This window comes from Pelodiscus sinensis, chromosome 1 (genome assembly GCF_052426305.1).
Source record: "Pelodiscus sinensis isolate ZL-2025 chromosome 1, ASM5242630v1, whole genome shotgun sequence".
NCBI classification, from domain to species: Eukaryota; Metazoa; Chordata; order Testudines; family Trionychidae; genus Pelodiscus; species Pelodiscus sinensis.
In genome coordinates, this window is record NC_143052.1 from 163,522,583 (window position 1) to 163,537,980 (window position 15,398).

General features: G+C 43.0%; 1 protein-coding gene across 2 annotated transcripts in view; it reads left to right on the forward strand.

Annotated features, from left to right (window-relative positions):
• NSUN3 (NOP2/Sun RNA methyltransferase 3) overlaps positions 1–15,131 on the forward strand; it is a 39,880-nt gene extending 24,749 nt beyond the window's left edge. For both annotated transcript variants that reach the window (XM_075908911.2, XM_075908917.2), the window contains exon 6: positions 13,999–15,131. In XM_075908911.2, coding sequence (XP_075765026.2) covers positions 13,999–14,260 — 262 coding nt within the window. In that variant the 3' untranslated portion in view covers positions 14,261–15,131. The remainder of the gene's footprint in view (positions 1–13,998) is intronic.
• Positions 15,132–15,398: the final 267 nt, after the last annotated feature.

Sequence of the window (15,398 nt, forward strand, 5' to 3'; positions counted from 1 at the left end):
CCTTAGGCCAGCGCCAAGGCCTCAAGGCGAACTTTCGAAGACTGCCCAGGAATCCTTCAGCCTGTGCTGTTTGTTGTACATCTTTTCTGAGAACAGTCCCACACGGTCGAACAGATGATCCTGAATCGTGTGCTGGACTTTGGAGGAGCGGGGGAGCCCAGACACTTGAAGCCAGGCATTGCACCGCATAATGATGGCTGTGAGCATAGTTCTTGTTGCTGAATTAGCTGAGACCAGTGCCACTTACAGGGAGGTGCAAGCCACTATTCTGCCCAATTCCTGGAAATTTGCGCACTCCTCCGCTCCCCCCTCCCCTTTTGGGAACCATTTATCCCACTTCTTCCCCATTGTAGGACACTTCCTCAAGGATTTTCAGAGGTTATATCACCAAGTCAAATACCCAGTCCCTCACTGGGATCTCACCTGACCCTTTGAGCCCCTTGCAACCTGCCCCATTCTATCTCTCTTGGAAAATGGCCTTCCTAAGTGTCAGTAACTTCAGCCACGTGCGTCTCAGAGCTCCAGGCCCTTATCTCTGAGCCCCCATACACTCTTCTACAAAGACAAACTGCAAATCTGCCTGCACCGGGCATCTCTGCCCACAGTGGCCTTCCACTTCCATGTAAATCAGGACATCTTCCTACTGGTTTTCTTCCTAAAGCCCCAAGCAAGCTTTTATTTGCTAGATGTGAGACGTGCCCTTGTCTTTTATATTGAGCACACAAAGCCATTTTGTGAGTCACCAACCTCTTTATCGCGATAGCTGAAAGAATGAGGGGACTCCCCTTCTTGTCCCAGTGCCTCTCATCATGGATCACATCCAGCATCAGGACCTACTATTACCTGGACAAGGTCCCAGCCCTGGCACTGATGGCTCACTCCCAATCCTTGGCAGCAATCCTTGCACAATTCAGAACACTTGCAGGGCAGCAAAGAAGCCATCCATTCACATCCTTCTCGTTTTGTCACTCAGCAACCATGGCATGGGAGTTTGGTAGAGCAGCTCAATGAATTCCAACCCCTCCTCCAGGTAAGCTGCTTGGGAGTCACCTATTGGAATGCACACGAACAATTGCTTGAAGAAGAAAACACAGTTACCTACCTTTTGTAATGGTAGTTCTTGGAGATGTGTTGCTCATGCCCCTTCCAAATCCTACCCGCCTCCCTTCTGGCGAGAAGGAAGTGAAGGGATGCAGGGTCGGCATAGCCCTTAATATCACACCGTGTTGGCTCCACCACTCCAAGGAGCTCCCCAGCTGACCTAACCTGCACCACTGGGGAAAAACCTTCCGACACTTATGTACCTGGAGCACGCACACACCTATTGGAATGAACACGAGCAACACCTCTCGAAGAACATCAGTAGCTCACCCTTTTTAATGGTGTCTGTGAGCATCTATTTTTGTAAGCCAAGAGGTTACCAAAACCTTTTGTTCCTGTAAATTTTCATTCACAGAGTTTCACTTAAAAAGTGAGTAAATTTAGAAAAATATGGAATTAGCAGCATTAGTCAGATACAGCACAAGCAATGGTTAGATGCTGCACAAGCTTCTTCACAGAGCTTCTTTGTCTGTGTTACTCTTGCTGCTTCAGATCTAGGCTTCTTCTGAGCATAGATTGCTGGTCATGCAGCTGTACTACCTGATAGTTAGAGAGCTATGCAAATGGGTGGACAGGATTGAATTTACTGTTTGCCCTTGTATCATAAAGTAGGGCATAAAGAACAGATCTCCCGGTGAATGGCTAATATGATAACCTAATATGTCACCTAAGTTGCACTGTCCCTTTGAGTTCAGCCTTTTGAAAATGGTCTTTCCTCTGAAAGAGATTGAACAGGCCACTGCTTTTCAAAACACAGCTATTATGTGTTTATCTGCGTTTGCCAGCAGTTAAAAATAGCGATGTGGTCTCAGTGAAGAATTGATTATTTTGTAATGAAAAAGGGCATTTAATATGTAGTAAATGTACATTACCGGATATATTCTTCCACCCCCACATTTCTAGGCTATTTCCATTTCCATTGAAGTGATGAATTTGCTTAACATGACTGTAAATAAGCTGCAACACTTCTTTCCATTCGTTTTCATTTTTTAATCATTCTTTCTATTCAGATGGAAAGGAGATGGATTTTCTGTCTCTGTGTGAATAGGTAAAATTACCTCCTTTTTACTATAGCAGTATCCAGCAAAGCGGAAGAAAGTTTAGAGTTTTAATTTTTTATCTTTTTCCTGAGTGTTATAACTAAATCGCTTCATTGCATTGGGCAATACAAAATACACAGATCACTATACAAGGTCCTAATTCAGGTGAATGTGGGATGCTATATTTAATGTTAAGAGAAAAACAAGACTTGCCCCCACGCACACTCTTTTACATTTTTTTAAGCCTCTTGTTTTTCATCTAAAAGTCTTGTTATATATTGTTGCCTTCAGGTGTTTTGAAAGAGAGAGATTGAACTCTTGTTTCCATATCTCTCCATATATATAAAAACAAATTTTCTCTGGGACAACAGTGACGTCATTCTGTGTCCTGCCGCCCACCTGCACCCTCAGCTGCCCAGCTTTCCTCCTCCTTGGTGGCCTCACTCAAGGACCTCTTGACCATGTGACTGCTCCTTGAAATGGGGGGACGGTGGCTCCTTCCCTGTGTGCCCCCTGGAGCAGCACATGCCCGCCGCATGGATTTGCTCTCTGCAGCTTGGGCCTGGCCACAGCATCTGGGAGCCACGGTTCAGGTCTCTCCCCAAGTGAACAGCTCCGGCATGTGCCCGTGACCCGAGGCCAGCCCCCTGGCTCAAGAATGCTCTCATGGTTCCGCTGCAAGCTGGGTGGGTCTTGGCCACATCGCACTCCCGGCCTTTTGGGGCCAGCGTGGTTACACTGCACCCTGGTTGCTTCCCTGGTTCTCCAGAACAGCCATTCTGCACTTTGGTCTCCCTGGGCTCACCACGGAGCAAAGCTGCCCCAACCGGCCCGGAAAAGCTGAGCTGGGAGTGGGCTGTGGCTCCTGCTGCGGTAGCCGGGGCTGTATTGCCCAGGTCAGTGGTGCTCTTGGGGGGAGGGGCCTGCAGCTTGACAAATTCCTGGGAGGGGGCAAGGTGTGTGTAGGGAGGGAGGAAGGGGGATAGAGTGTAGGTGGGGATGGGCAGTGCGGTAAGGGAGGATGGTGGAGGTGAGTGGTATATAGGTATGGAGGCAGAAGGATGTGCAGTGTGGGGTGGGGATGGAGGAAGGAGGTGGGGGTAGGGATAGGTAGTGTGGAGGTGGGGAGAGGGAGGCATTAGGGAGGATGAGTGGGTGTAGGAATGTAGGTAGGGATAGTGTTGGAAGGAGGGGGATGGGGAGGAGGAGGGGTTAGGGAAGATGATGGGTATAGGAATGGAGAACAGAGGAATGGGGGTGTAGGGATGGGATAGGGATGGAGGGAGGGGATGACTGTGTGCCATGGATCTCCAGATTAAGGACTAGCGGCCCCGATTACCCCACCGGGCTCTCTTCCCATGTGACCCAAATCTGGTTCTCTCCATTGCGCTCTGTCCACACTGTTCATGTCCCAGCCCTGTGGTGGGAGCTCACTTGCCAGCTGGAAGGGTACATCTGGGGAGCTGCCGCTCTGCAAAGATAGACAGTAACTGGGCGTGGAGAATGGGGAATTATCTTCGTACCGAGTTGCTCGCATGTAACCCAGCCCCTTCCCCTTGCTAGCGAGTCGGGTGACCAAGAGTACCTGGAACCAAGGGGATTCATTTAGAATTGGGCCCCGTTTTACTGACTGCGTTTGGTTTTTGTTTACACATGAGGCCCCCAAGCCCTCAGAGCACAGCCCTTCCTGACAGGTTACTTCTCCGTAGTCACATGCTAGCTGCCAGGAGAGGGTCTGAACTTTGCACATGAACAAACTATTTTATTCCGGGTGGGGCAGGAGGAAATGTCTGGTTATTGAAGGGCGTGGGTGGCCAGTACAGGCAGAGTGTGTTTGGATGGAACAGTTCATCCAGGATTGTGGTGGAGCCGGAGCGGAGAAGGGTGTGAGTGACCTGAGGCCATGGAAAGCTCAGCTAGGCTCAGTACAAGATTAACATGCTCTCTGGCCACAAAAGCAGCCAGTGATAGAGGGGTTGGTGCGTGTAGGGAGATGGGGGCACTGCCCCCTAGTGTTTGTATAGTAGGTTTTTGGAGTTACAAACACTTCAGGAATGGAGGTTGTGCGCAATGCTGAAATATTCATAACTGAAGAAAATATTATTGTTCTTTCAAAAGTTTATAACTGAACATTGACTTAATATGGGCTTGAAATGTTTCCAAGCAGAAGAAAAAAATGCTGCTTTCAACTATCTTAATTTAAATTAAACAAGCCTAGAAACAATTTCCTTGCCTAATCAGATCTTCTTTTAAAATGCTCCCTTTATTTTTTCAGTAGCTTGTTTAACACAGGACTGTACTGTATTCACTTCCTGCCATATTTCGGGTTCCAGATGAGGTGTGTGGCTGACCAGTCAATTTGAAATTCCGGTGCCCATAACTCTGCCATTCTTCTGTATCCATTTCACACAAGCCTTTCCTTACAGTCAGTGGACCCTCTTCAACAGGTTATGGCAGTGGTCCTCATGCAATAAACCACATAAGCATGTCCTTAATTTTAAACAAATGAACAGTGCCGTGGAAATCATCTTTCACTCAGTTACCCAGATAAGACCTCATCTACAGTGGGGATGTTCTCTTCGTTTAACCATCACTGAGGGGCAGGTCAGTGAAATCTGCACCAGCACGAATCCCACTGTAGTCATGGTAAAACTGCTATAAGCCACAATAAGCAGCAGAGAAGCAAACAGAATTGTCGGGCCCCTGGGCAGTGTGTGGGGAGATGGCTCTGTGCACCCTGGAAGGGGGCAGGGCTTTGGACAGAAGGGGCAGGGCTGAGGTAGCTAGCCCCCCCACCGCCCGGATGGAACAGCCGCCGCCTCCGCCTGCTGGCCCTCATAGCTGGCTGGAGTGCGCAGTGCGGGATTCCTGCAGCAGGGACCTGCGGGTCTGGCCACTGCCGCAATAGCAGTGGTGGTGGGCCAGGAGCCCCGGGCCTTTTAGAATCGCCAGGCACTGGGGTAGTTGTCCCCTCTGCCCTGTCAGCAGGCCTGATAAGCAGCAATTAATTTACTCCAGAAAATATATTTATTTCAGAAGGTCCCATCTCAGTGGTCTGGGTAGTTCAAGAGAGGAGAAGCTGGATACAGGGATCTTCACGGTTAGCCCTTCCATTTAAGTCCCACTGAAGTCAGTAATGACTTCAAACTACAGTACTGTTATCTAAAAACCGTTTAGTGACGTGTGCAAATAGGAAAAATATCATAGTTGGCATTAATATGACACTGTTTATCTCTGCAGAGAGGCCAAGAACTGAATGCATCTGAAAATAAGCAAATCCTATGGGGTATTTTTACACAGTCATTAAAAGTTCGGATGCCCTCCTCCCTTGCAGGGTTCTAGGGCCTGGTTTCTAGTTCAAGCCTGATTGTCTGCACCACAATTAAACAGCCTGTGAGCACAAGTTAGCCAGCATGTGCCAGCTGTGGGTTTTTTGCTGGAGGGTTGACACGTCCGTGAGTGCCACCGGTGACGTTACAGATCACGGATAGGGCATGTGGGCAGGATCGGCCTATGGAGTTCTCAGTTTCATTTGCTGCTTTTCACTACCATTGAGCTTAGGAGAAAAAGAGAGAAGAATGGAAGGTTAGCATCTTTGTTTTTCAGTCTGAAAAGACTGAAAAATCTATTTTATCCTTGTTCTGTAAACTGACTTAATAGCTTATGAATTTTTTGTATGGAATACCTTAATATCCATCCACTGTAGAGTGGGATTTTCCATGTCCCAACGTGATGTAGTAGCATAAATATCAAGCATGCTTGTTCAAAAGTCAGCATTTTCCTTCCGTGGGAAATTCTGAAAGGGGGGGGGGGTCATTTTATTTTTGCACAAAGAATAAAAAAATCAAAATATCTGATGGGATGCAAGGGATTTCCCTGACTTTGACAGCTTTGTTTTGGAAAAACTATGGGATGTAACTGATATGACTCTGGGATAACTGAGTTCAATTTGATTTTTAAAAAGGGGAGGGAATCTGTAAGCGAATTCAACTCAAATGAGAAGGGGGCATGGATGAGAGCAAATGCAATTTCAGATTCTTTGCTAAATGGATGGCTCAGAAGGGATTCATTACTTTTTTCCCATATGAAAGCCAGAAAAGCCATTTTCTGCATAGTGACCAAAAGATGGCACTGTTGAAATGTTGCATAGTTTTAGTAGCATGCCCTGAAACCCATATAATCTTTCTTTTAACATACAAAATGATTAAATTAGTGATACAATTAATGCTGACCCTTCCGAAAAGATGCAGGACATATAATCATGCACAGAAAGAACCATCCGGGGAAGGTGGGATTGGTAATATAAAATACTATACTGGTATTGTTTTGATAGCCACTTATGTCTGTTTTATGAAAGGCTGTGTTTGTAATGCCATTTTTTTTAAAAAAAGGTTGCCATTTTCCCCCTATCACGTTGTTTAATTTACTTTTCGTGTGAAATATCTACTTTTTGACATTAGGAAACTCCCAAATTTTTGTGACATGTAAGTGTTCTCAAAGACATTGAACTCATGCCTCCCCAACAGATCTTTTTTTTTTTTGAGATACTGAAGTAATTTTATTGCTCTGGTTTTTTTTCCGTTTCTAATTTAATTTTTTAAGTGCCAGTTTGCTCTCCTGCTGCATTTAATGTGAATCTAGAAATTTCAACCAAAGAAAACATTAAGTATGTGTTAGAATAGGATGTAGTTTTCAAAATCATATCTAATAACCCTGCATTGGTAGAGGGTCAGATTAGATTACCTTAATATAAGTCTTTTGCAGCTCAGACTGCTGTAATTCAATTATGCATGTTAATAAATCTGTCTCCAAAGAGATATTCAGGGGAAAAAAAGCAATAATGAATTTTTTGTAATGGCATGATTTCTACCATAGGGGAATTTACACTCCCGTTAATTGCATTAGAGTTATACCTGGGTTTGCTAAACATCCATCAGTAAAAAGGTGTACAGCAGTGCTTTTGCTATTACATGTGTCTGTCTTAGAGATATTTTAATTATTTAAAGATGGATTTAATTATCCAAAAATGTTGGTATCACCATTTAAAACAGGCATAGTGTGGGCAGCCATCATGCAACTTCCCACAGACATATCTGCCAGTTACCCTTAAGTTTAATTTCCCATTTCCCCGTCCCCGGCCTCTAGTGAGTGAAAACTTTATTAAACTGTTGTGAATATTTGATATCACAGTGGGTCCTATAAATTGTGCTATTCTGATGTCTCATGATTCAACATATGACACCCATGGAAGGATTTATTTTTGCAACTGAACATTTTATTTTCTTCCTCAGTGCTTCTCTTCCCTTCCTTCTCTCCCTCATCCTGTGATAAAACCTAATGGCATCTTATTTCGTTTTTCTTCCTATACATATACAGGTGTGCATTATCTGCCTAAAAGTCTTGGCTAGCTGGAAGAGGATATCTCTGAGTAGGCCTGGAAATTGTGAATGAAGCATGTCAATAGATAAAATTGAGCCTCAGCAACTTACCATACTACTTTCTGAGGCAATGTGTTTTGCCCACAAAAGCTCATTATTCTATGTATATTTGGTTAGTCTCTTAAGATGCCACAGAACCACCATTGTTTTTAAAATTACAGACTAATCCAGCTACCCCTCTGAAATCCTAAAAATAGGTAACGTTTGGGTAGCTTCCAAAGCCCCCAAAATCATGAAGTCTGCCTCTTCCTAAGTAGTGTAATTTTTTTTAGGCATCTACTAGACAAACTGGGAATCTTCTTTCACAGGCTGCTATGCAGATCATCTTCTGATAGCAGTGATTTGTTAGTAGGCATTTTAATGTTAGTGCTATTAACAGTTTCTGTTGTCTATAAAACAAAAATGGGGATTGCATGCAACAAAAATACTAAAGTCTCCTATTGACAGTTGCCCATCTTTATTATTAAGTAGTCTTAAGTGGCTTTCTTACGACTTTCTAAACAAATAATTTTACAGGTATTTATATTGGATTACTTTAAAATTTAGGTTAAAAATAAGGATTAAAATATCAGTTGCCCCGGTGCTGAATTAGAGCTTCCTTATAAAGAAGTAAAGCTTCAATTCCAAGCCATTTCAGTTATGTTCCAATTAATACTACTTTTAATTCAGCATGATGCACGCATGAACTTAGATTTAAACTTTTGAAAGCGCATTTTGTGTAACTAGTTTTATATTTTAATAAAGATAGACTTCGATGTTTTAAGAAATATAATGAAAGGAAACTGAATTGCTAGAAATAAATATGATTGCTTTAAAATAATGAAACAGCTATGTACTTTAATTTCATTTTCACCAAAGTATTTTAGGGCCCTTCAGACATTGCTTCCATTTTAACAATGCATGTTTTGAAATAAGTATTTGATATATAAGTGAACTGTGATATTACCTTTGTAGATTTGAAGCCCATTTCTTAAAGGTGCAGAGTACCTCATGACAAGTGCCTTCAGCTTATCTTTTTTATTTATATTTTGGTTAGCCATTGATTATGTCAGTTGTTAAGGGCACTGAGCCTCTGACAGGATTGGATTTTTAATGAATGTTCTATGTGAGCCATTACAGGCAGTATCTGTCTCTTTTTAACATTGTGGTACGAAGTAAACCTGTTAGATTCTTGAGCCAAAATTATGACGTAAAAGTTCAGAGTTTTTTATTTTGCAGTTTGGTCATTTTGGGGGCACAATCCTGTCAAAATTCACAGGTTAAGCAGGCTCAAAGCTAGTCTTTTGATGTGAGATTTCCAAGACTTGCTTCAGGAGGTTATGTTAGTTGTTCCAAAGGTGCTGCTCCTTGAATCCACATTGAATCACTGCTCCAGACTGACATTCTAGGGGCACTGTACTTATAGGTAAGGTCTTCACTACTTGTACTTGTGAAAGGTGTTATGAGATCTTTAATAAGTGGTAACCCTGAAATTCTTTAATAGGTGGTAACCCTGAAATTCTGGCAAAATTCCTGTTTGGTATTTGTGTTTTATCTACTGTAAGTGCTCTCTGCAGATTCAGCTGCTTAGTTTGGTTTGTTGTTGTTGTTTATTTCTAAAACTACAGTGTAGTGTTCTTACTGTACTGTTAAACAGCTGATATCAACTCATCATAGTGGTCTGTCTGTCAGTGATGGGTGAAAAGATTTCAGTATATTTAAAGTTAGTAAATCACTTTGGGATTGTCTAGGAAGAGAGGTGTTAAATGTAAGAGACTGCATGTTTAACAGTGAAATCTTACACATTTGTAGCTTGGTTGTAATCTGAACCATATGTCTTTGCACATCTGGTAAGCTTTGTTGAAGGGAGGGGGGTCTACTTCTATGAAAATGAGTACAGTAGATTGTTTTTTAAGATGAGGGGAATGCTTCCCAACATATACTGCATCTCCAGTTAGAACCTAGCCCTTTCTTTCTACTTTCGAGGTTTAAAAAGATGTTGATATACTTTCCTCCCATGGGCGTTTTGTTTAAGTTTGTGATTAAGTCACTGGATCAGGATTCATGAGTACCCACTCTTGCCAAAGACTGACTGTGCGCCTTTGGTAAATTGCTTAATCTCTCTGACTCCATTCCCCCGTGTAAGAAAGGAGACAGAACTACATCCTTTCTTCCCTTTTTCTGCCTTCTCTCTTTATAGTGTAAACTCTTTTGTGCACAGACTGTCTCTTACAATGTGTTTTGCTATGGCGCCCAGCGTAATAAATAAGTCTTTGTATATTGCTTGCATGACACATCCCCAAATCTCAGCACTTCCTTGAACCCTGCATAGGGATGTTACAATTAGATTAATCACTTAATCAAATAGTTGATGGATTTTCCATGGACTAATTGATAAGGGCGCGTCTGCATTTCAAAGATTGAAATGCCACATGGAGCCTGGGACCAACAGGGGCTCTTGTGTATTTCAAAGATTGAAACACTGCATGGAGCCCAGGGCCAGTGGGGAGTCCTCCACTGACCTCAGGCTCCATGTGGCACTTTAATTTTGAAATATACAAGAGCCCCAGGAGGAGCGCTGTGCATTTCAGAGACTGAAACGCAGCATGGAGCCTGGGACCAGTGGGGGACTCAGAGTCCCTTGCTGGTCCCAGGCTCCATGTGGCGCTTCCACTTTGAAATGTACAAGAGCCCCAGTAGGGACTCTTGTACATTTCAAAGGTGGAACTCCACTGCTGCGCCCCTGCCCCCTCCCACAGAGCTGGGGGGAACCGGCTTTTAAGCCCCCAAACTTTTTCTCTCCCCTCCCTCCCCCTTGCTCCCTCTTTTTGAGGCATCAAGTGGGGAGGGGGAAACGACTAGTTGACTAGTGTGTCAACTATCTGATAAACTTTTGCTTATCAGATAGTCGATTAGTTGCTTACACCCCTAACTCTGTAAATAGTATTCGTTACAATACTGAATGTAATTCTGTTTACATGCTAATATGTGGGTGACGAATCCTCTCAGATTCTTGTTTATATCGGGACTGCCTGCTGAGATACTGCATTCATAAATTCTTCAGCAACTCTAGTGTCTATCCAAAAAGAAATAATCTAAATTCAGGAAATAATGTTGACCATTGCACAGGGATTATCCTTCAATGTTTTTTAGTTTTATAATATTTTCATTATCTATGAATACTGCCTCAACTGACAGAGAAGCAAAACTGGCCATTTAACAAAGCAATGCCATTCCTTCTCAAAATGCTGTGCTGTAGTATCAGACATTAGTCTGGATTCTGAGGAGACACTTTACCACAAAGTCTTTTGGATTAGAAAACAGTCCTGCCAATTGAGCCTTAACTAACTCATTTTGGAAAGATAAATTGTAAATTCAAGAATGAAAATAAAGCAGAACACGCAGCCAACAGAGGGACTGAAGCACCTGGTCTAACTTGTCCTTACGCTGGAAAAAATATTACTGAGTTTACAGCATTTCTCTCAGGGTGATTATTTGTGGAGTCAAAACTGTGTTGTTGTTGGTTACCTGCTCTGCTTTCCAGTCAATTGTCCTCCACTAGTCCAGATGCACTCTGGTGGCTAGCTTGGCCTAACCATTGCCCCATCTCTTTCACAAACAATAGCTTGGTGGGAGAATGGAGACAAATGCAGAGAGAAGGGTGAAGAGTCCGGTGAGAGAAAGGGGAGAGAAGCCTCATTGTGTTGAGTGCTAACATTGGTGCTTCACATTCTTATTTTCCTGCTGGGAAGTGTGTGCTGTTTTGAGGTGAACCACTCAAAGGTATGTGCTAGCACTGCATTAGATTCAACTATAGGGAGCAATGTGTTCATTCTGGTAACAAATCTGACTAGGATTCGTGGGAGGGAGTATTGTGCATGGAACAGAAAGGAGAGTTGATAGGAATACGCAACAACACCCACTTGGGAAGCTGAACAGAAGTTTACTGTAATTACATTCACTGATGACTTGCTCTCTCTGGTGCCTCCTTAGCTTCTTCAGACAGGCTTTCCTTTCTGTTTAGAGCTCTTCTGACTCTTGACTTATCCTGAACCCAGTTTAGAATGTGCTTCTCTTTATGGAGGTTTCGCCAGACACTCTTTTTATTGATGTTTCACAAGACCTGAAACTCTCCAGATATGTGGAAAGAGCCCATTCTTTTCTCCAAGAGCCACTTTCTTTTCTCCACCTGTTCTCATTCCAAAGTGACATTCCTTAACTACTGCACTGAACAGATCCCCCCGAAATTATATCTCTCATTTTAACTTGCTCTTCGGACAACGCTCACAGCTGAAGAGTGTTTTAGTTATGCACCTAAAATATATATATCATTATGCTTTGTATGAAAAACCAGTACCAAAATGAGTTTATTCTTCTATCACTACAAGAGCAGTATTTTAAAAAGGAAAAGGTTGAACCTCTTTTCCCACATTATCATAACCATTTCTTTGAGACCTCACTTCCTCCCCTTTCCCTCCAAATATATTCTGCTGATTATACGTATTCTAATATGAATATGACCTATTCCATCAGATCTCAAAAGTGAAGCTGCTTCTTGGTATTCCTTACAGGGGTCTGACACAAAACTAGAAGTTACATAGGAATAGGTGGTGGCGGCGGCAACGTTTTTACTTACTGGATCTCTGCTGAGATAGTTGCCTAGCCTGGTCCTAGAACGGGGGGGGGGGGCAATAAAACAGCGGCAGGATATCTCACCACCCCCTTCCCCCCCGCCCGCTGTATTTACCTGCACATTCACAGGTACCAATAATCACAGCTCCCGTTGCCATGGATCATCATTCCCAGCCATTTGCAACCTGGGACCCCAGTTTCCTCAGCTCCCATTGGCCAGGAACAGCAATCCGTGGCTAACGAGAGATGCAATTGACAGTACCTATGGCCATTCAGGTATATATAGCAGAAGCCTGCCAGGAGCTAACTCTGCTGGACTGGATCTGGCCCGTAGGCTGGTATTTTCCTCGGTCCTGTCCTAGAAAGTGCTCTTTGCAGGCTCAGTATTCTAGAGGGGATACAAAACTGGGTCCTAACCACTCAAATGCATTAATATTAGTGAAGCCCTTTGGGAATGTTGAGTTGTTTACTTCAAGCTGAGTAATTATACTCAGCTGCTTTTTCAAACGAGAGGGGTATGCTTCAGTAAACTTGTATTTAGTATTGCCAGCTACTGAAATGGGCATGTTTCGACCAGAGGTGGCTATATTCCAGTAGTGACTGAAGTGATCTATTTACATATCAGTTTATAAATCATTCTTAGGAGTCTTTAGGGTGAAAATTGCTAGACGAGAGATAGCTGTAAGACAACAGCTTTACCAACAAAAGTAACTCTTTAAAACATTTAGTAATGAAGGTATGCTACAGTCTTGGAAAAAACAGATTGTATTGTATCATGGCTCTTTTTTCCCTTGCTCCCATAACATTTCATCTGTGATAGTTGAATGTACGTTACAGATTTCCTTTCAGCATTTTCATAATTTAATGTGTTGTATTCCTCTCCCCCCCCCCCCGCATAAGATGTCTGCTATACTTGAAAGCAAACAGGATCTCTGTTTCTTTTTCTTGTGTTTGGAGGTTGAGGAAAAATAACAGACATCATTTGTAACATTGAGACTGTAGCTTTATTTTTTCAAAAAGTGTGGTTGTGCATTTTAACGTTTAGCTTTCATGTAATTAGATATGTTTGATTAGACAAAGCATTTGCTGATTTAGAGTCCAGTCCTGCAGCTGTCAAATGCACATAAAAATTCCAAAATATGTTATGTTACTAAACAGAGTTATTGACCATGGTAGGGAGATTATAAGATGATTCAGTACAGGTTAAACCTCTAAAATCCAGGATTCTCTGGTCTGGCAACATCCATGTCCCAGCAGGACCATGGATATTGCTGGGCTAGAGAACCCCACCTGGCCAGGTTCAGGGGCTGGGTTGGTGGCAAGAGAGCACAGCCCCAGTTGGGCTGAGATCAGTGGGGCCTGGGGCCCTCAGCGTGATAGGGAGCACAGCCATGTCCCCAAGCAGGATCACAACCCCAGCAGAGCTGGGGGCAGTGGGGCCAGTGGGTAAGCGGGGCCAACAACCAGAAGGGTAATTCTACATGCCTAGATGTGAAAATCAAATCCAAAGTGCACTACTTAAATGTTGATAAGATCACTCTGAAGTACGTTGGGATCATAAGTTACAACTGCTGCTTGTAAACTCTTATACACCTTTAAGAATATTGTAGGGTAATTTGAATATACACACTTAATGAGAAACAGACCATAACACAAGTAATTTGCTGGGTTATTAGTGATCTGCTCAGTTTTAACAATTTCATGCAAGTTTATTGCTTGTTGATGTGTTTTGTTTGTTTCCCTAACATCATTTGTTTCTGTCTAATAAATCTGGCTGATCTGCATTTGTTTGTTGTGATTACTTACAGATCTGCCATTAAAGCCTTGTGTCCTGGAGGATCTGTGGTCTATTCTACGTGCACTCTCTCAAAGGCAGAAAACAGTGATGTAATCAGTCACATCCTCAACTCCTGCAGTAACGTTCTACCTGTAGACATAAGTGAACTTGCCAGTGTTGTTTCCGATGAGTTCTCTCTGCTTGCTGGTGTCCAGCCACATGAAATTCTAGTGCTTCCAGCAAGGGGCAGAGCCTGGGGGCCTATGTATGTAGCTAAATTAAAGAAAATGTAGACTAGATGGCATGTATTAGGCTTTTGTAAGCCTATTGAGAAATTCTTAATTTATTTTAATACTAGAGCTGTTGATTAGTGAGTGTTAACACCTGTGATTTACACAGGGTAGAATTAATGCGTTAAAAAAATTAACTTGTGTTAATCGCAGAGGTTGGCAAACCAGCATGAGCTGCTCCAGAGACCTTCTCTGGTAAGGCGCAGTAATACAAACTGCCACCAAGTGGCGTACGGGAAAAACAAAGCAGCCAGAAAGGAGGGGAAAAAAACTGAAGGTGCGGTTCCAGCTCCAACAGAGAAGTAAACAAGAAAAGTAAATACCCTGACACTCGTCCCTCTCCCCTCCCAGATCACCATATTTTTTAAAAATAAAAGGGGGGGGGCTTGCTCAAGTTGTCCCTCCCCCTCCCCGGCAGGGGTCACCCAAGCCACCCTCTCTTTGCCTCTTAGGGCTGGGACTGACCCTCCCCCCACATCTCAGTCTGGAGCTAAGTCCCCCCTCCCGATCTCTGCACTGCCCATGGTGGGGTCTACACCCTCCTCCCCAGCCCAGGGGCTGTCCCCTCCTCTGAACTTGGGGGCTGACCCCCACCCTGAGCCCTATGCCACTTACAATTGGGGGCTGAGCCCCCCGAACTCTTCACTGCCCACGGCAGAGTCTACCTCCCTCCAGGCCTGTGCCGCCCACAGCTGGGGCTGAGCGAAAAAAGGACTCTTTTGAATAAGACACAAATATATTGATTGTATAGAAGAATTTAAGTTCAGCTTTCATGATAGAATTTGCACTACAATACTTCAGTGAGGTGAGCTGAAGTTTTCTTTTTACAGTATAAAAGTTTTGTAATAAAAATAAATATAAAGTGAGCACTATACTCTTTGTATTCTGTGTTGTCATTGAAATCAATATATTAAAAGATGTAGAAAACATCCAAAAATATTTAAATAGATAGTATTCTTATTATTGTCTTACAGTGTGATTAATCGCGATTAATATTTTTAATAACTTGACAGCCCTATTTAATACATTTTGTGCATAGGCAATCTGTGCCAAATATTTGCCCATGTAGCCTGGATTTATAATAGAAGCTGTCAAATGATGATTACTTTTGAGATTTAATTTAGGAGTAGGACAATATCCA